Source organism: Thamnophis elegans, chromosome 17 (genome assembly GCF_009769535.1).
Source record: "Thamnophis elegans isolate rThaEle1 chromosome 17, rThaEle1.pri, whole genome shotgun sequence".
Classification (NCBI taxonomy): Eukaryota; Metazoa; Chordata; class Lepidosauria; order Squamata; family Colubridae; genus Thamnophis; species Thamnophis elegans.
In genome coordinates this window covers 1,806,956-1,821,020 of record NC_045557.1, presented here as the reverse complement: position 1 = coordinate 1,821,020, position 14,065 = coordinate 1,806,956, and the positions used below count along the sequence as shown (strand labels likewise).

Genomic DNA, 14,065 nt, shown 5'->3' with positions numbered 1-14,065 from the left:
CGCGTGCCACCTCGCCCCCCCGCTTCCACTGTTGCCCTGCTTCCTCCTGGCCTTGCCAGCCTCGGTCCTTCCCAAATGCAGCTCGAGAGAGAGAGAGAAAGAGAGAGAAAAAAGAAAGAAAGAAAGAAAGGAGGGAGGGAGGGAGGGAGGGAAGGAAGGAAGAAAAAAAGAAAGAAGGAAGGAAAGAAGGTAGGAAGGAAGGAAAGAAGGAAGAAAAAAGAAAAAAGGAAGGAAGGAAGGAAAGAAGGAAGGAAGGAAGGAAAGAAAGAAGAAAAAAAGAAAGAAAGAAGGAAGGAAGGAAGGAAGGAAGAAAAAAGAAAGAAGGAAGGAAGGAAGGAAGGAAGGAATAAAAAAGAAAGGAAAGAAGGAAGAAAAGAAAGAAAGAAGGAAGGAAGGAAGGAAGGAAGGAAGGAAGGAAAAAAGGAAGGAAGGAAGAAAGAAAGAAAAAAGGAAGGAAGGAAGGAAGGAAGGAAGGAAGGAAAAACACAATTTAACAAACGGAGAAATGCTCAGAGCATTTCTGGAGGGATCCACCTCCAGTTTGATTTTCTCCGCTTGCTTCTTTCCAAACTTTGGGGCAGAAGGGGAGAAATTTGACCCCTTGTGTGGGGAACCGGCCCACCACCCAAAATCCGGCCCCTGGATCAAAGATCCACCCATCTATCAACTTTTGCAAATGGCAACTCGCTTCTATGTTGGGGTAGCCCGGTTCCCAAACCATTTCCCCTCCCCATTTTGCTCCTTGTTCCAGCTAGTTTTTGTTAGCGACGGGAGGGGCTGCCTTGCAACCGGTACGATGGGGGGGGGGGGAAAGGGTGTGTGTCGAGGGGTCTCTTCCCCCCGAATTTTTCCAAAGTAGCAAGACCCCCCTTCATTCTAATCAAACCAGCCAAACCACACGGGCTGGGCTTGTAAAACTCCCTTCTGTAAGTTATTTTGTTATTTAAATAGAGGTTTGTCATTTTTGAGCATAAAGCAGAAGTCTTCAAACTTGGCAACTTTTGAGACTTGTGGACTTCAACTCCCAGAATTCTCCAGCCAGCTGGAGAATTCTGGGAGTTGAAGTCCACAAGTCTCGAAAGTTGCCAAGTTTGGGGACCCCTGGCATTTAAATTTTTAAATGTTATAAGGCATCTCTTTGTGGTTTTGCCTTTGTTTTATCTTACCAATGGTCAAAGTCGCCACCATCTATGCAGAGGGCACCAGACCCACCTTGGCTTCCCCTCTTTGGGCCCTTCTCCCCCCCACCCCATCCCGCTGGCTGCTGTTGCTTCCTCCTCTTCCTCATCCCCCTCCCCTTTTCCATGCCCCTTGGGTGTCCCCCCCCCCCTTGTCCCAAAGGTTCTCAAAATTACCGGAAAAAAAAGAAAGAAGAAATTCTACCTCACTTTGTCTCTTGCACCAAAAAGATACCAAAGATGGGTTTTTTGTTTCCCTTTTGCAAACAAACTCTCGTGTGTGGGTGTGAATGTGTGGTTGTCGGAAGGGGGGGGGAAGAGTGTGTGTCGGTGTGAACGGGTGCGTGCGTCGTAATAGATAGTTCTATTTTTTAATTCCCTGCATGGCTTAAGTCCTTGGTTTTGCGTCCGGACGCTCAGCTTGCCCTGGACAGAGAGGGCACTGGGGGGAGGGAGGGGGAAAAGGCCCTGAACCCCCATTTTTTCCCCCAAAACTGCTTCCCCCACTCACCCCCCCACACCCCACTCTCCGGCCATCGTGTTCCCAGTGGAAGCTAAGATAAATGCACTTTAAGGGACTCAGCTGCTGGCCTAGAAGTTCCTTTCTCAACATAATCCCAGAGTTTTTTAAAAAAAGAGGGGGACTAAATTTGTTTGCCCAATTCCAAATGGAAATTTATGGAATTGGGGGGGGGGAGATTAAAATTATGCTCCTTCTTATGAGGCTGATAGGTTTCCTTCCTTGGCTCCCTTTTTTCATGGCTGACACCGTTTTTAAAAATATTCTGGTTTCCTTTTTTTTTTAAAGAATTATCTGCCCAGGTCTCAAAAATTTCCCAGATTTGTTTTTTTATTTTCACCCCATAAAGGTTGTCCGCTCTGACCAGCAATCAGCATTATTACCTTTTTAGTTACTATTATTATTATTATTATTAGTTTCATCCTGAGAAAATACTGTTCAAAGGTAAAGTAACCAGGCCAAAACAAAATTAAAAATAAAAATAGAGCTGTAAGAAGTCCATACCAGGACGAATTGTTCCGCTTTTCCAATTAATGCATTTCCTAAATGAATAGCTAAGGTTTAGTACTTACATTTGGAGCTTTTCAAAGTTGTTAGGAGAAGATTAACGCAGAAGTTTTGCCCTCTCGTATTTTAATAATCTATTTCCTCGCGAAATTACGATAAAACCAGAATATTGCAAGGCAGCTCTTGCCTCCCTTCAGCTGGGTTTATAAACCCTAACACAGTTTCTTTCTGGCTGTGCGAACACACCCATGACGACTTAAATCTCTATGCAAACCAGCCAATGGAGGCTTGTGTAATAAGCCACGATTATAAACCTTTGCTTTAGCACGATGGGACTCGTTCGCTCTCAAAAAAGGAATGAATTTTGGGGGGTCCATAAACCACGTCTGGACAAACAGAAAAAAAATATCCACGCTCATCAATATGGCCTCGACTATCGAATCGAAAGAGGGAAGCCTTAAAATAGGCCTATTTCTTACCCTGGTATTTAAATTATATTTTAAAAGCAGGTGACTTCTAAAATATCAGGTGTTTTTATAAGGCAGGCGAGTCTATAAGAACCAAGTTCTGAGCCAACCTGTTAAAGCTCTTGAGAGATTTTTTTTTTAACCTGCCTAAACACACCTCCTTGTCGGTGACCTCCATGGCAACCGAGACCTGGAAGGTAACCAACCAGCCTCTCTCACCTGCTTGGCAAGGCGTGGCGGCAACCGAGGCTAATAGATGGCTTTTGAGAAAATAAAGTTTGCTAAATTCCACGGATTTAGTTCCAAAGTCCCAATGAATCTGGTTCTGGCAAAGGGGATCCATCGGATACCCACCGACGGTCCTTGGCACATCAGTACCTGTGTGCCATTCGACCCCCGATTCCAGAGTCTGAATCAGCTGCCTTGTCGCTATTTTTTTTTAATTTTAATTTGCTTGTTCCGTGCGTTCTGCAGGAACCAAAGCTTTGCAACGTCACACAAAAAATTTAAAAGACTGCTGTGATTAAGCCGACAACACCTGGGCTCAGGCCAAGCCTTGGTGACGTTTCGATCCGGTGACACCTCCATAGGCTGGGTGTTTTTCTGTCAGTCCTGACACGTCCCCACCTTGTTTAACCTCTGGAATAGTTCAAAAGTGGAAACCTGTCGAGCTTGGGGAGGAGCAATTAACAGAATCGGGGCTTGTTTATATTACCAAATCCAGACCCTCAGTAGTTAACTCAAAAATATGTTTTCCATGACTTCCCCCCCACCCCCAATCACTTCCTGTTAAGATCAGGCTGATAACTTCAAAAACTAATAATTATTCCTCTGCTTTACAGGCAGAGATAAAGAGGCAAAACTTTTCTACAGCATAAAACAGTGGTTCTCAACCTGTGGTCTATGGACTCTGGGGAGGAAGGGCTATGGTGTCGTCACGGGGGATGAAGGCTGGAAGAAATGTTATGATTCAAATCTTAAGTATTTGGGGGGGGTGGGCTCCGTGGCTACAATGGGTATTTAAAGGGGGGGAACGAAGAAAAGGTTGAGAACCACTGGAATAAAAGATATTTAAAAGACTACCCTGCCATTCAAAATTAAGATTTACTCCCCTTCCTCTTCACTCCCTGGCCAGCGTAAGCTGAGTGGTGTCTCCCCCCTACCCCCGTTGTTGTTTTCTTTTTAAAATCAAAGCAGTGCATTACTATCTATTAATGAATTGAATGTTTCTCCTTCGTTTGTCAACCGTGCTAACTTTAAAAAAGAAAAGAAAAGAAAAACCAAAGTCTTTTTTTCCCCCCCTCCCCTTTGCCTGTGAACAAGAAAAGCGGAAAGAAGACCAAAAAAGCTGGAACGAAAGCTGTACATTTTATACCAAAGTTTTCTCTTCTTGAATACCTCATCCTGTAGCTGTTTTGTGGTGAAAATGTTATTCGGAGAAAGTAAACGTCCTTAAAACTGAAGCACAACGGAGCTGTTTTATGCGCCAGGGCGGGAGGGTGGGAGATTATGGGAAAGTGGGGTAAACTTAACGTTTGTTTTTTTAAAAAGGGAGAGATTTCCTAGATCTAGTGAAGTGTGTGGGGAGGGAAGCGTGTCCTGCTGCGCCAAATTAGTAAACCCAAACTCTAGGCGTTAGTAGGGGACGCTCACCGACTTACCTAGCTCGCTGCAAACTTTTACTCTTCCCATCCAGCCTGAAGGTTTCCTCTTCCAACTTTCCAATCCAAATCTCTTCCTCCATCTACGACATTGGAGGAAATGTTCAGCGGGCTTTATAAAATAAATCTACTCAAAAGGGTCTTAAAAATCCATCCGTTTCGTACGTTAAGAAACCTCCCGCGATTGTCTAACTTTAACAACACACACACACAAACGTTTGTTTTGTTTTTTGTTTTTAAATTACAGGAGCACACAATCACAACTTTCAAAGGAAAGGAAAGAGTTTAATAACGAGGCAACAGCCTCTAAGAGACTACAAACCCACGGAAACCATGCTTCTTCCAAGACCCTGGAACCCTTTGCAGGCTCAACCCCGGACGAGCCGGGAAGCCTCGGCCGTGCGTTGTAGTAGCTTCCAAGGGTAGGTTCTAACTCGCGGCTCAGGGAGCCTCAACACACACACACCCCCTGGGAACGCATGGTAAGGCACTAAACTAAAGTACACGGAGTTGTGAGCGGAACCACAAGCGTTTAAGGTACAATTTTACGTAGCGGGCCTGGAATCCAGCTCCCGTTCGAATCCAGCTCCAGGTTTCTAGACCTCATGGTTTCTGGAAACAGGCTCTAAAGCACGCCCCGTCGAGGCCAACGGGCCTCTTACAAAAGTCTCACAAGATAAAGTCGCATAAAATAGAATGGTTTTAACCCCAGCCCCTTTCCAGAGAAAAAAAAACACAACAACCTATAACCAGTTTGTATAATGTTAACTCTGGTTGAACTCTTTAAGATTCGATGCCCTTTTAATCTAACTGGCACGGCATCCGAACGGCTGTACCAGGAGGAAGCAACCTGGGGGTGGGGGGCGTCACTCATAAGTTGCCAAGACTCTTCCGCGTTATCTTTGCGTCCCAAAAAAAGCGGAAAAACCAAACACGGGGGGGGGGATTGCATAGAGACGTGGGCTGTAATTCAGCAAACAGAAGAACAGCATGAGCAGAAAGGGGGAAGAAGAAAAGGGAGGGGGGAAAGCAAAGGAACTCTTATTGGGGGAGGGAGGGGAGAGGAAGAAAACCTGGCAGGACCCAAAAAAAAACCCAAATTGAGGTTGAGATCGTGAGGTTTAAAAAGGGGGAACAAAACACACCCACTGAAATGAATCCCCCCCCCCACACTCCTCCATACGGCGGGAAAGAGGAGGATTTGAAGAGAGAGCAAAGAGGAGGGAGGGGGGCAGAGAGAAAGAACTGTCCTTTTGTCCCTTCATTTTAACATGGGGGTCTCGGGGAGGGGAATCAACCAGGGATCCAGAGGAACAGCAACGCACGAACTTCTCGGCTGATCCCCAGACGAAGGTGTGACAGTGTGAAGAGTGTGTGTGTGTGTGTGTGTGTGAAGGTAGGGCTGTAACAGAACGGAGCTCTTCAGGCCCAGCTTCAAAGGCCGACGGTGGGCCTGGCAAGCCGCAGTCACCAAAAAGCTCAGAGTAAGGTGGGAAAGGCACCACCAAGCCACGGGCTTCCTTCCTGGAGGACAAAAAAAGGGGGCCGAAGCCGCTTGGAACCAACTTCAGGCGCGCGCCAGGGAGGGTTTAGGATTTATTGAAGGCCGCCAACACGGCCCAGATCATCTCGGTGCCCGCTGCCTTGGCGGCCTCCCCCTCGGGGTCCCTATCCATCAGGTCCTTGGACCTATTCATCGCCACCTCGTACTTCTCATCCACCAGGCTGGCAAAGACGTTCTCCAGGACGTCGGAGGCGTGGGCCAGGACCAGCAGCGCCAAAGTCCTCCTGTCCATGCGGTGGGGGTCGTTGACCCACCTGTCGAGGAGGCTCTCCTGCAGGCGCTTCACCAGCCGCTGCTTCTCCGTGGTGTTGGTGACCGGGTGGGTGGTCATGTCGAAGAGGAGGAAGTTCTGCTTCTCGGTGGTCAAGATGCCCTTCTCCACCAGGTTCTTGGCAATCCGCTCGCGGACGTTGCGCAGCTGGTACTGCAGCTTGAAGGGGTTCCAGGTTTCACCTGCAAAGGAAGGGGCCGCTCGGAGTCACCAACGGTCTCTGTCCAGAGGACCCAAACGTCCACTCCGTGGGCAAACTATGAGGGAAGCCCCCAACAGCTTTGAACAGGACGGCCTGGAACCAGTGGAGAAATTCAAATGCTTTCACTGCTGGCTCTGTGGGCGTGGCTGGGTGGGCGTGGCAATAGCAATAGCAGTTAGACTTACATACCGCTTCATAGGGCTTTCAGCCCCCTCTAAGCGGTTTACAGAGTCAGCATATCGCCCCCACAGTCTGGGTCCTCATTTCACCCACCTCGGAAGGATGGGAGGCTGAGTCAACCTTGAGCCGGTGAGATTAGAACCGCTGAACTGCAGATAACAGTCAGCTGAAGTGGCCTGCAGTACTGCACCCTACCCACTGCGCCACCTCGGCTCTTAGCAGGGGAAGGATACTGCACAGTCCCCACTCTGGGGCCAAGCGGAGGTGGCATTTGTCGGTTCTCCGAACCCGTCAGAACCTGCTGAATTTCACCCCTGCCTGAAATGTTTCCCTCCCCCCCCTCTCTTCTCTTCCCTCCTAGATTTTTGAAGATGATCTCCAAAATACATAGGTTTATATCCACCACAAACCAATTCTCTATTTACCTCTGGGGTAAAGTTACACCCAAAAGTTTGGATGAAGTTAAAAGCTGATTCGAAGCTCGTGAAAATGAGGCAATGGCCAGAATTCCCCAACTCTTGGAAGAAACTAATTCGATTTCTTCCTTTGGGATTGACGGTGGTTGCAATTTCTGGAGTTTATAGTTGGATGTGTCTCTGAACCAAGCTAATGCTGGCTTCTTCCACAATTTAACAACTCACTGATTTCCTTTCCATCCAAATCTACACATTGCACTGAGACATAAAGTACAACGTCCCTAGGGAGCGGGCGGCATACAAGTCCTATTAATAAATATTAATAAATAAATAAACAACATTTTCTGTTTGTTTGTTTTAATTTGGACTGTGGTGGCTTGAAACCAAGAGTCACGATGGAGCCAGCTTTGGCCAATTTCAACCGATACCACAAAACCCAGGCTCATGGGAACGCATGACTCCATCCACAGGAACCGGCAGGCTCCGGGAAGGATGTCACCCGTTTCCACACTGCCAGGCAAGCATTTGGCAGGGGGGGCAACGGTTGCGATTGGAGAAGTGAGGACAGCAGCCCCGCAACGCAGCCCTCCAATCTCACTTACCGGTGAGCAACTCAATCCAAGTCTGCACCGTCTCGGCCGGCTCGGTGGCCTTGAGATGGCGGAGGGTCTCGTCAAGCAACACATCTCCAGTTGGGGCATCCGACTTGAGGAGGACCTGAGCGGGAGAAGAAGACGGGGGTCTGTGCGCTGAAGAGGCGAAGGCACCGCGGCCCTTAACAGCGCGGGCGAGCAGGGAAGGCAAATCCTACGGTCAAGGTTGCAAGTAATAACATCCCCAACCATGAGAACTCCAGGGCAGGCACATTCCTCAAAGAACATATCGAATTGGCACAGACCTGGTGGAAAACCGGCTCTACGTTCCTGGTTTTACACCCAATTAAAAGTGAAACTTTGTCACTTCCTCCCACAGAGTCCCCAGTCACATGGTCCAATCAGCATATGGACCGGTTGCCATGTGACCTCAGTCTCCACCTTTTGAACACCTGCACCAACGTCCTTGATTCCCAGGGGGGAAGAATCTTGTTTTGTCTACAAACACCCTCAGCTATTTACTTTACTTTACTTTATTTGTATGCCGCCCTTTTCCCTGAAGGGACTCAGGGCGGCTCACAATTCAAGGGAGGGGGAAACAAACAAAATTACAAAATATAAAGACATACACAGTTTAAAAATTTCTACTGGGCCCCTTCGCTCCAGGCTGTGTCAGCCCTGAAGCAAGGCGAAAAGAAAGCTACAGAAAAGAGAATGGCCAGAGTTAAGGCAGATTCAGGGTTGACGCCTACCTTCCGATCCAGCAGGCGTTTTTTCCTCATGGACTGGGGCTCCAGCTGTACCCTCCCTCGCATGGCCAGCTCGATAAGGATGCCCCCTCGCAGCCCCGAAGAAATGCAGTCATTCCAGAAAGATGTGTAGCCCTGAGAGGACGAGGAATACAGGCGTCAGCGGAGGGAGCCGAACAGTTCCTAAACTGCACACACAGGTTCACCGCAAACCACCTTGGTCCTGCCAGACTTTATGTAAAGGTAAAGGTTCCCCTCGCACATCTGTGCCAGTCGTTCCCGACTCTAGGGGGCGGTGCTCATCTCCGTTTCAAAGCCAAAGAGCCAGCGTTGTCCGAAGACGTCTCCGTGGTCATGTGGCCGGCATGATTCAACACCGAAGGAGCACGGAACGCTGTTCCCTTCCCACCAAAGATGGCTCCTATTTTTCTACTTGCATTTTTTACCTGCTTTCGAACTGCTGGGTTAGAAGCCGGGACAAGTAACGGGAGCTCACTCCGTTAGGCGGCGCTGGGGATTCAAACCGCCGTACTGCCAACCTTTCCGATCGACAAGCTCAGCATCTTAGCCGCTGAGCCACCGCATCCCTTTACCCACAGGTTAATTCCCCAGCACATTTTGCACAATTGTTACACATCCTGGCACACAAATGTCAGCCAGAGGTCCTCCCTCCTAGTTGTCAATTTAATAATGGGAAGAAAAGGCCCCACACCAGTTCTTGAGAAAAAGGTATGAAAACAGAGAGCAGCAAAACTATTATTAAATTGAGTAGGAAGACAGTATCCGTAAGTGCAGAGTTTAAACTCGAGATATTAAACCTTGTCACTTCAATACGCTGAAGTTCGGTGTCGTATTTTACAACCTGCATTCATGCATCAGGCAAGTGTGGGGGGGGGGGGGAAATCAGTCATATTATATCTAATTTGTTCTGTTTTTTTTCTTTTGCCCGGTGATTCTAAGATTATTATAATTATAAGTCAGTTAGGATAATGGCTACAAACTTTGAACCTATGCCTAATAACCAAGCATGCTAGCTGTGATTAATTGCTTTTTTTTGAAAAAGGCCCTGCTAAATTAATATTTCCTTAGATTATATTTCCAACTTTGACAGCGGAGATAGGGAGTTTATACCGGAAATAACTGTAGCAGAGAACACTGAGTGAACAGTTAAAATGTGGACACAAAAACAAACAGGTTTTACAGTTCCTGTTAAGCCTAGAACACACACACACAAATTACTATCAACCCCAAATCTCTCAAATATGCAAATAGTCATAAAACACCAACTTTCCTTTCCTTCTCACCATCCAATAAAATCGTTACACTGTTCCTGAAAGTAATGGAGGAAAAATGGGATTTTAAAAACCACCTGTGGTTTTTAAGTGACACATTTGAATAGGTAGAACTTGGTGCTCTTTTCAAAATCTGCACTCAATTCATTGTTTTATGATGCTTATAAATCCCTTGGCAGTTTAGTCTTGTGTTTTCCGTAGTTATTTTTTTCTTTCCCCTCATCTCTTCTTTCTCCTAAATGGTTTGATAGCAAATCATCAGAAGAAAAGGAAGTGGGACGTTTCCCTCATCATAAAACAATGGCGGTCTCCTGCTTGAGCAAGGGGTTGGATTAGAAGACCTCCAAGGTCCCTTCCAGCTCTATTCTGATTGAAAGCGATTCTAACTTGTCTTTGAAGTACATTGGGATTTAATTCCTTTTGGCTCCATTTCAAGCCAAACACAAATTTACGGCCCATTTGCCCTCTATGACTTCTGTCAGTCAACATGACGCAAATAGAGGATTTTGCCCGCATCATTTTACAAGCAAGAGAAGCCAATCCCAGCTACAAGTCTTGGGAATCCTTAAAGTACAGTAAAAAGGTATTTTTATCCCACCAATTCTTTTACTTAGTGGTTCAATTTGGTGTCCCCTGCTGTTAAAAAAGTTGGTCATTCTTCTACAATCCCGCAGCCATGTCTTTTTTTCTATTCAGTCTCATTACGATCAGCTTCCCGGCCTGCAAAATTAGGAAATCCAGGATGGGAGCTACATCTGGACACTGTTAGTAGGGACAATCAAGGAAAACCAGCACCAGTTTCTCCCTGAGTGAACCTGCGTCATGTGTCCGGCGTCCCCGTGAAAGAGCAGGAAATGAAGCTCCCGAAAAGTCACAAAACAGGTGGAGCTGGAATTGGGATGCTACGATTTAAGCGTTGTCCCCAAAGGACAAGGAGTTATGTACGCAACAAACCAAGGTTAAATGCTGGTTTGTTATGTTACAGCCTCCAAATGCACCTTCCGGGAGAATCATTTCCCCCCACTCTTATCTGCGATGCCCAAAGTTACGGGAGTTCCTGCACACGTACTTGACTGGCAAAAAAACAAACAAGCACGGGCACCAAGTTTCCTATTGTTCTGCCTGGAGGGAGAGAGCCAAGCTGGCAGGGGCTGCTGTTTCCTGGTTCTTCATTAAATCGGGTTCTGTTTGTTGAGAACTGACTCCAAAAGAAAGTGTCTCTTCTCCTGCCAATGGCATTAAATTAAACATTTCAGGACTTAACGTGACCGAGCCATGAATACATTAGTAAGGATAGCTGGATTGGCAGTGCCCAAGGAGGCTCTTGGGAAGTTTGGACTCTCCCACACCCCTCCTTAAGTCCCGTCAAACTTTTCTAATTAGGAGTTATGAGCCTTGGTGTTGGCCACAAAAAAAAAAAAAAACCTTGCCGAACTGGTTTGCTGGTTAAAACAAATGCCAGAGGGATCAGTTTACCGCCGGTTTAAAATGCAAACCATCATAATGAACTCCCTTCCTTCATACCAGCACTGTTAAAACCCCCAACTGAATCTTCGGTGACCTCAGTCAAAGGGGAAGCAGAATCCGATGCTGGATTTCAATTTTCTGACTTGACTGGATTTTTCTTTGCCCCCTTTCACATATCATGTTGCAAAGCTGCTGTGTTGCTTTTCTTAATGCTTGCTGGCTTGTTTAGGAAACTTGGTTTTTAGTTGTGCAGAGTTGTTATCAAATTGTATCACACTTATTTCTGAGTACCTTTTGTTGCTTATGAGCCAAATCTAAATTTCTGTACATTGTCAGGATCCTTACTGGGGGGAAAAGATGGCACAGATCAAGAACTGTAAATAGGAAAGAATCCCACCCACCCACTCCCCAATGCGAGAGATCCAGTCTGAGCCTACCTCTTTGTCCTTCAGACCCAAAAGCAAGATCTCTTCCATGAGAGTAAGACGGATGTCCTTGGAGTCTCCGGGATCCTCTTCGCCCAAAGTCTGGTTGACCACAGCGTGTTCTTCGGCCTCCAGCCGCTTTTCTGCATGCCTCCCGACTTCCACGCGTTTCCCTCGGTGGATCAACGTTGTCATGGCTTCTCTGCTGGGTGTGTAAGCCTAACAGAAATGCAATTGTGTAAACAGCGGCGGACTTGTGCCATCCGTGCTCACCTGCCAGGCCTCTCTCAACGACCGGTGTGAAGAAACAACGCAAATCCCAGGCAACTTTCCCACTAATAAGACGATGGGCCCTGCCCCACTCACTTGACTCAATCCCCACAACCTAGAACGCATTCTCTGTGGGGAAGCGAGGAACAGATCCTACACTCAGAGAACATGATTCCTCCTGCGTGAACTCAAAAGAAAACCCCAGCTCATCTATTGTGCTAAACCACCCTTTGCTCAAGCATGATTTAATGAATCAACCACAAGGTAACTGAAGTATCAAATAACCCCCCACAGGGATTTGAAAACATCAGACTAATCGTTTTATAAAGCAGCATACAAGTTTTGCTCATTAGTTTACCAAGGGTGGTCAGCAAGCAAGTTCTAGACTTGGTTTCCATGGGATCCAGATGTGTTGGGACCAGAGTTCCCAGAATTCCTACGCCAGTGAGAATTCTGGGAGCTGTAGTACCAATACAATCCAAAGACTGTTTATTCCCCCTTCTCTTTTTTTCTAAATGCTGACCACAGAAAGGATAATATTTCAACCACCTTGGTAGAGGCAGCGGGTTAAAGCTGGAAAGGACTACGCAGGATCGTAGTCCTTATCGAGGAACCATTTTGGCAAAGAACCTGATGCTGAGACTCTTCCCTTATTTTCCCAGCCAGATTTTGAGAGCGAACTTTTTTTAAATGATTTTTTTAAGCTATTGTAAGTCCGTAAGATAGGCGAAATAGGCAGCAACCTCCAAGGCTCATGGAAGAGGGCCCAATCTTGAGCAAACATGAACCTGGCAGCATCAGGTGAGGACACCTCTTGCGCGTGATGAAAGAGGAACTGTGTATATGTGGCAGCAGCCACGGGGCAGAAAAGAAAAGGGTTTGAAAAGGCGGCTTCGGCTGTATTCCTGAGCCTCTCGGGTGGAAATAGACAAATGTCAGTTTAAAAGGTGGCCCCCTTCAGGAGTTGGGGGCCAAGGAGGAGAAACGAGCCATCCCAACTCTGGTTTCACAAGGAACAAAGCCTCCAGGGGAAAAGGGCTTGAGTTACACGTGTTCCCTATTTCTTAGGCTCTCCAAATAGAGACCTACACCACAAACGCCGAGAGCGGGCTGTAGGGTCAGCCGCCAGCCCTTTTTGCACAAGATATCGATATAGATACTTTATTTGTATGCCGCCCTGTTCCCTGAGGGGACTCATGGCGGCTCACAATTCAGGGGGAGGGAGGACAAACAAGTTACAAACATAAAACAATACATCATTAAAAGAGCACAACAGTCATACTATTTGAGTGGGGTTGAAATCTTTAGCCCCAGGCCTGTTGGGACAGCCAGGACTTAAGGTCTGGAGGGTGGTGAGGGTACGTATCTCCACGGGGAGTTCGTTCCAAAGGGTCGGAGCAGCCACCGAGAAGGCTCTCCTCCGGGTAGTTGCCAGCCGACATTGGCCGGCTGATGGGATTCGGAGGAGGCCTAATCTATGGGATCTTATTGGGATCTTATTGGCTCATCGTCATTTGCAAGCTGCTCCTCCGTTATAGGCAGGGCTGGTTCCCGATTTGGGGTGGGGGAGGCAGAAGAGAAGCCCCCCCCACCACCCCCCACTTCCACCTGCTCCTGCCAATGAAAGAAACCTTCCTCGCTCCCCATCTAGGGCTGCTTTGCTTGCTTCCCCCCACCCCCCCCCCGCCATCCCTTGCACCAAACCCTTACCCGCACTCCTGGCTCTGCCTTCCCAGCCGTTGCTCAGCCTCCCTTCCTCGCCCTTCTCCGCCTTCCTGGGGCAGCCGGCAGCCCCGGTTAGCCGAGCGCGCCCTGACTTCCTGGGTCACCTACGGGAAGGAAGGAGGCGAGAAGAAAAGCCCCAAAGGCTCCATCATCGCTTCCTGGTGTCCCCGGGAAACGTATCCCGGTAGTCGCCGTGGGGCCAATGGGAGAGGAGGCAGGCGCGCAAAGAGCCAATCGGATGCCTGGGGAGGCGGGGATTCCCTCTCCCCCCCCCCCGCTGGCTACACGCAAACTTCCACGGGGGGAGGGGGGGCAGGATGGATGGTCGGGGAGGGAGGTGGGACCAGGCGGCCTGATTGACGGCCGCGGCGGCCAATGGGGCCGCGGAGAGTGGGCTTCTGGCCTGGCCGGCGCGCCTGAGGGAGAACGAGTGCCCCCTCCCCCCCCCCCCGTGAGGTGAGGGAGTTTAAAAAACACGAATAAAGACAAATAAACAAATAAACAAATCTGTTTCTGAAGCGGCTTTTTTTTTTCTCCCCGAGGGCCCATAAATAGGGGCTGCTGAGGAGACCCTCCCC

The 14,065-nt window shown here is 48.0% G+C and overlaps 1 protein-coding gene across 2 annotated transcripts; it reads right to left on the bottom strand.

Annotated features, from left to right (window-relative positions):
* Positions 1-4,031: 4,031 nt before the first annotated feature.
* GOLPH3L (golgi phosphoprotein 3 like) lies at positions 4,032-13,675 on the bottom strand. Of its 2 annotated transcripts, XM_032234170.1 has the most exons (6): positions 13,473-13,675; positions 11,505-11,711; positions 8,312-8,443; positions 7,569-7,683; positions 6,152-6,350; positions 4,032-4,416 (listed from the first exon to the last, which is right to left on the bottom strand). In XM_032234170.1, exons 2-6 carry the CDS (start codon positions 11,685-11,687, stop codon positions 4,308-4,310), a joined length of 738 nt encoding a protein of 245 aa, XP_032090061.1. In that variant the 5' UTR covers positions 11,688-11,711; positions 13,473-13,675; the 3' UTR covers positions 4,032-4,307. The 2 variants fall into 2 exon arrangements, with proteins under 2 accessions (XP_032090061.1, XP_032090060.1); XM_032234169.1 differs by lacking the exon at positions 4,032-4,416 and having other exon boundaries at positions 4,598-6,350.
* Between the last annotated feature and the right edge of the window lie 390 nt (positions 13,676-14,065).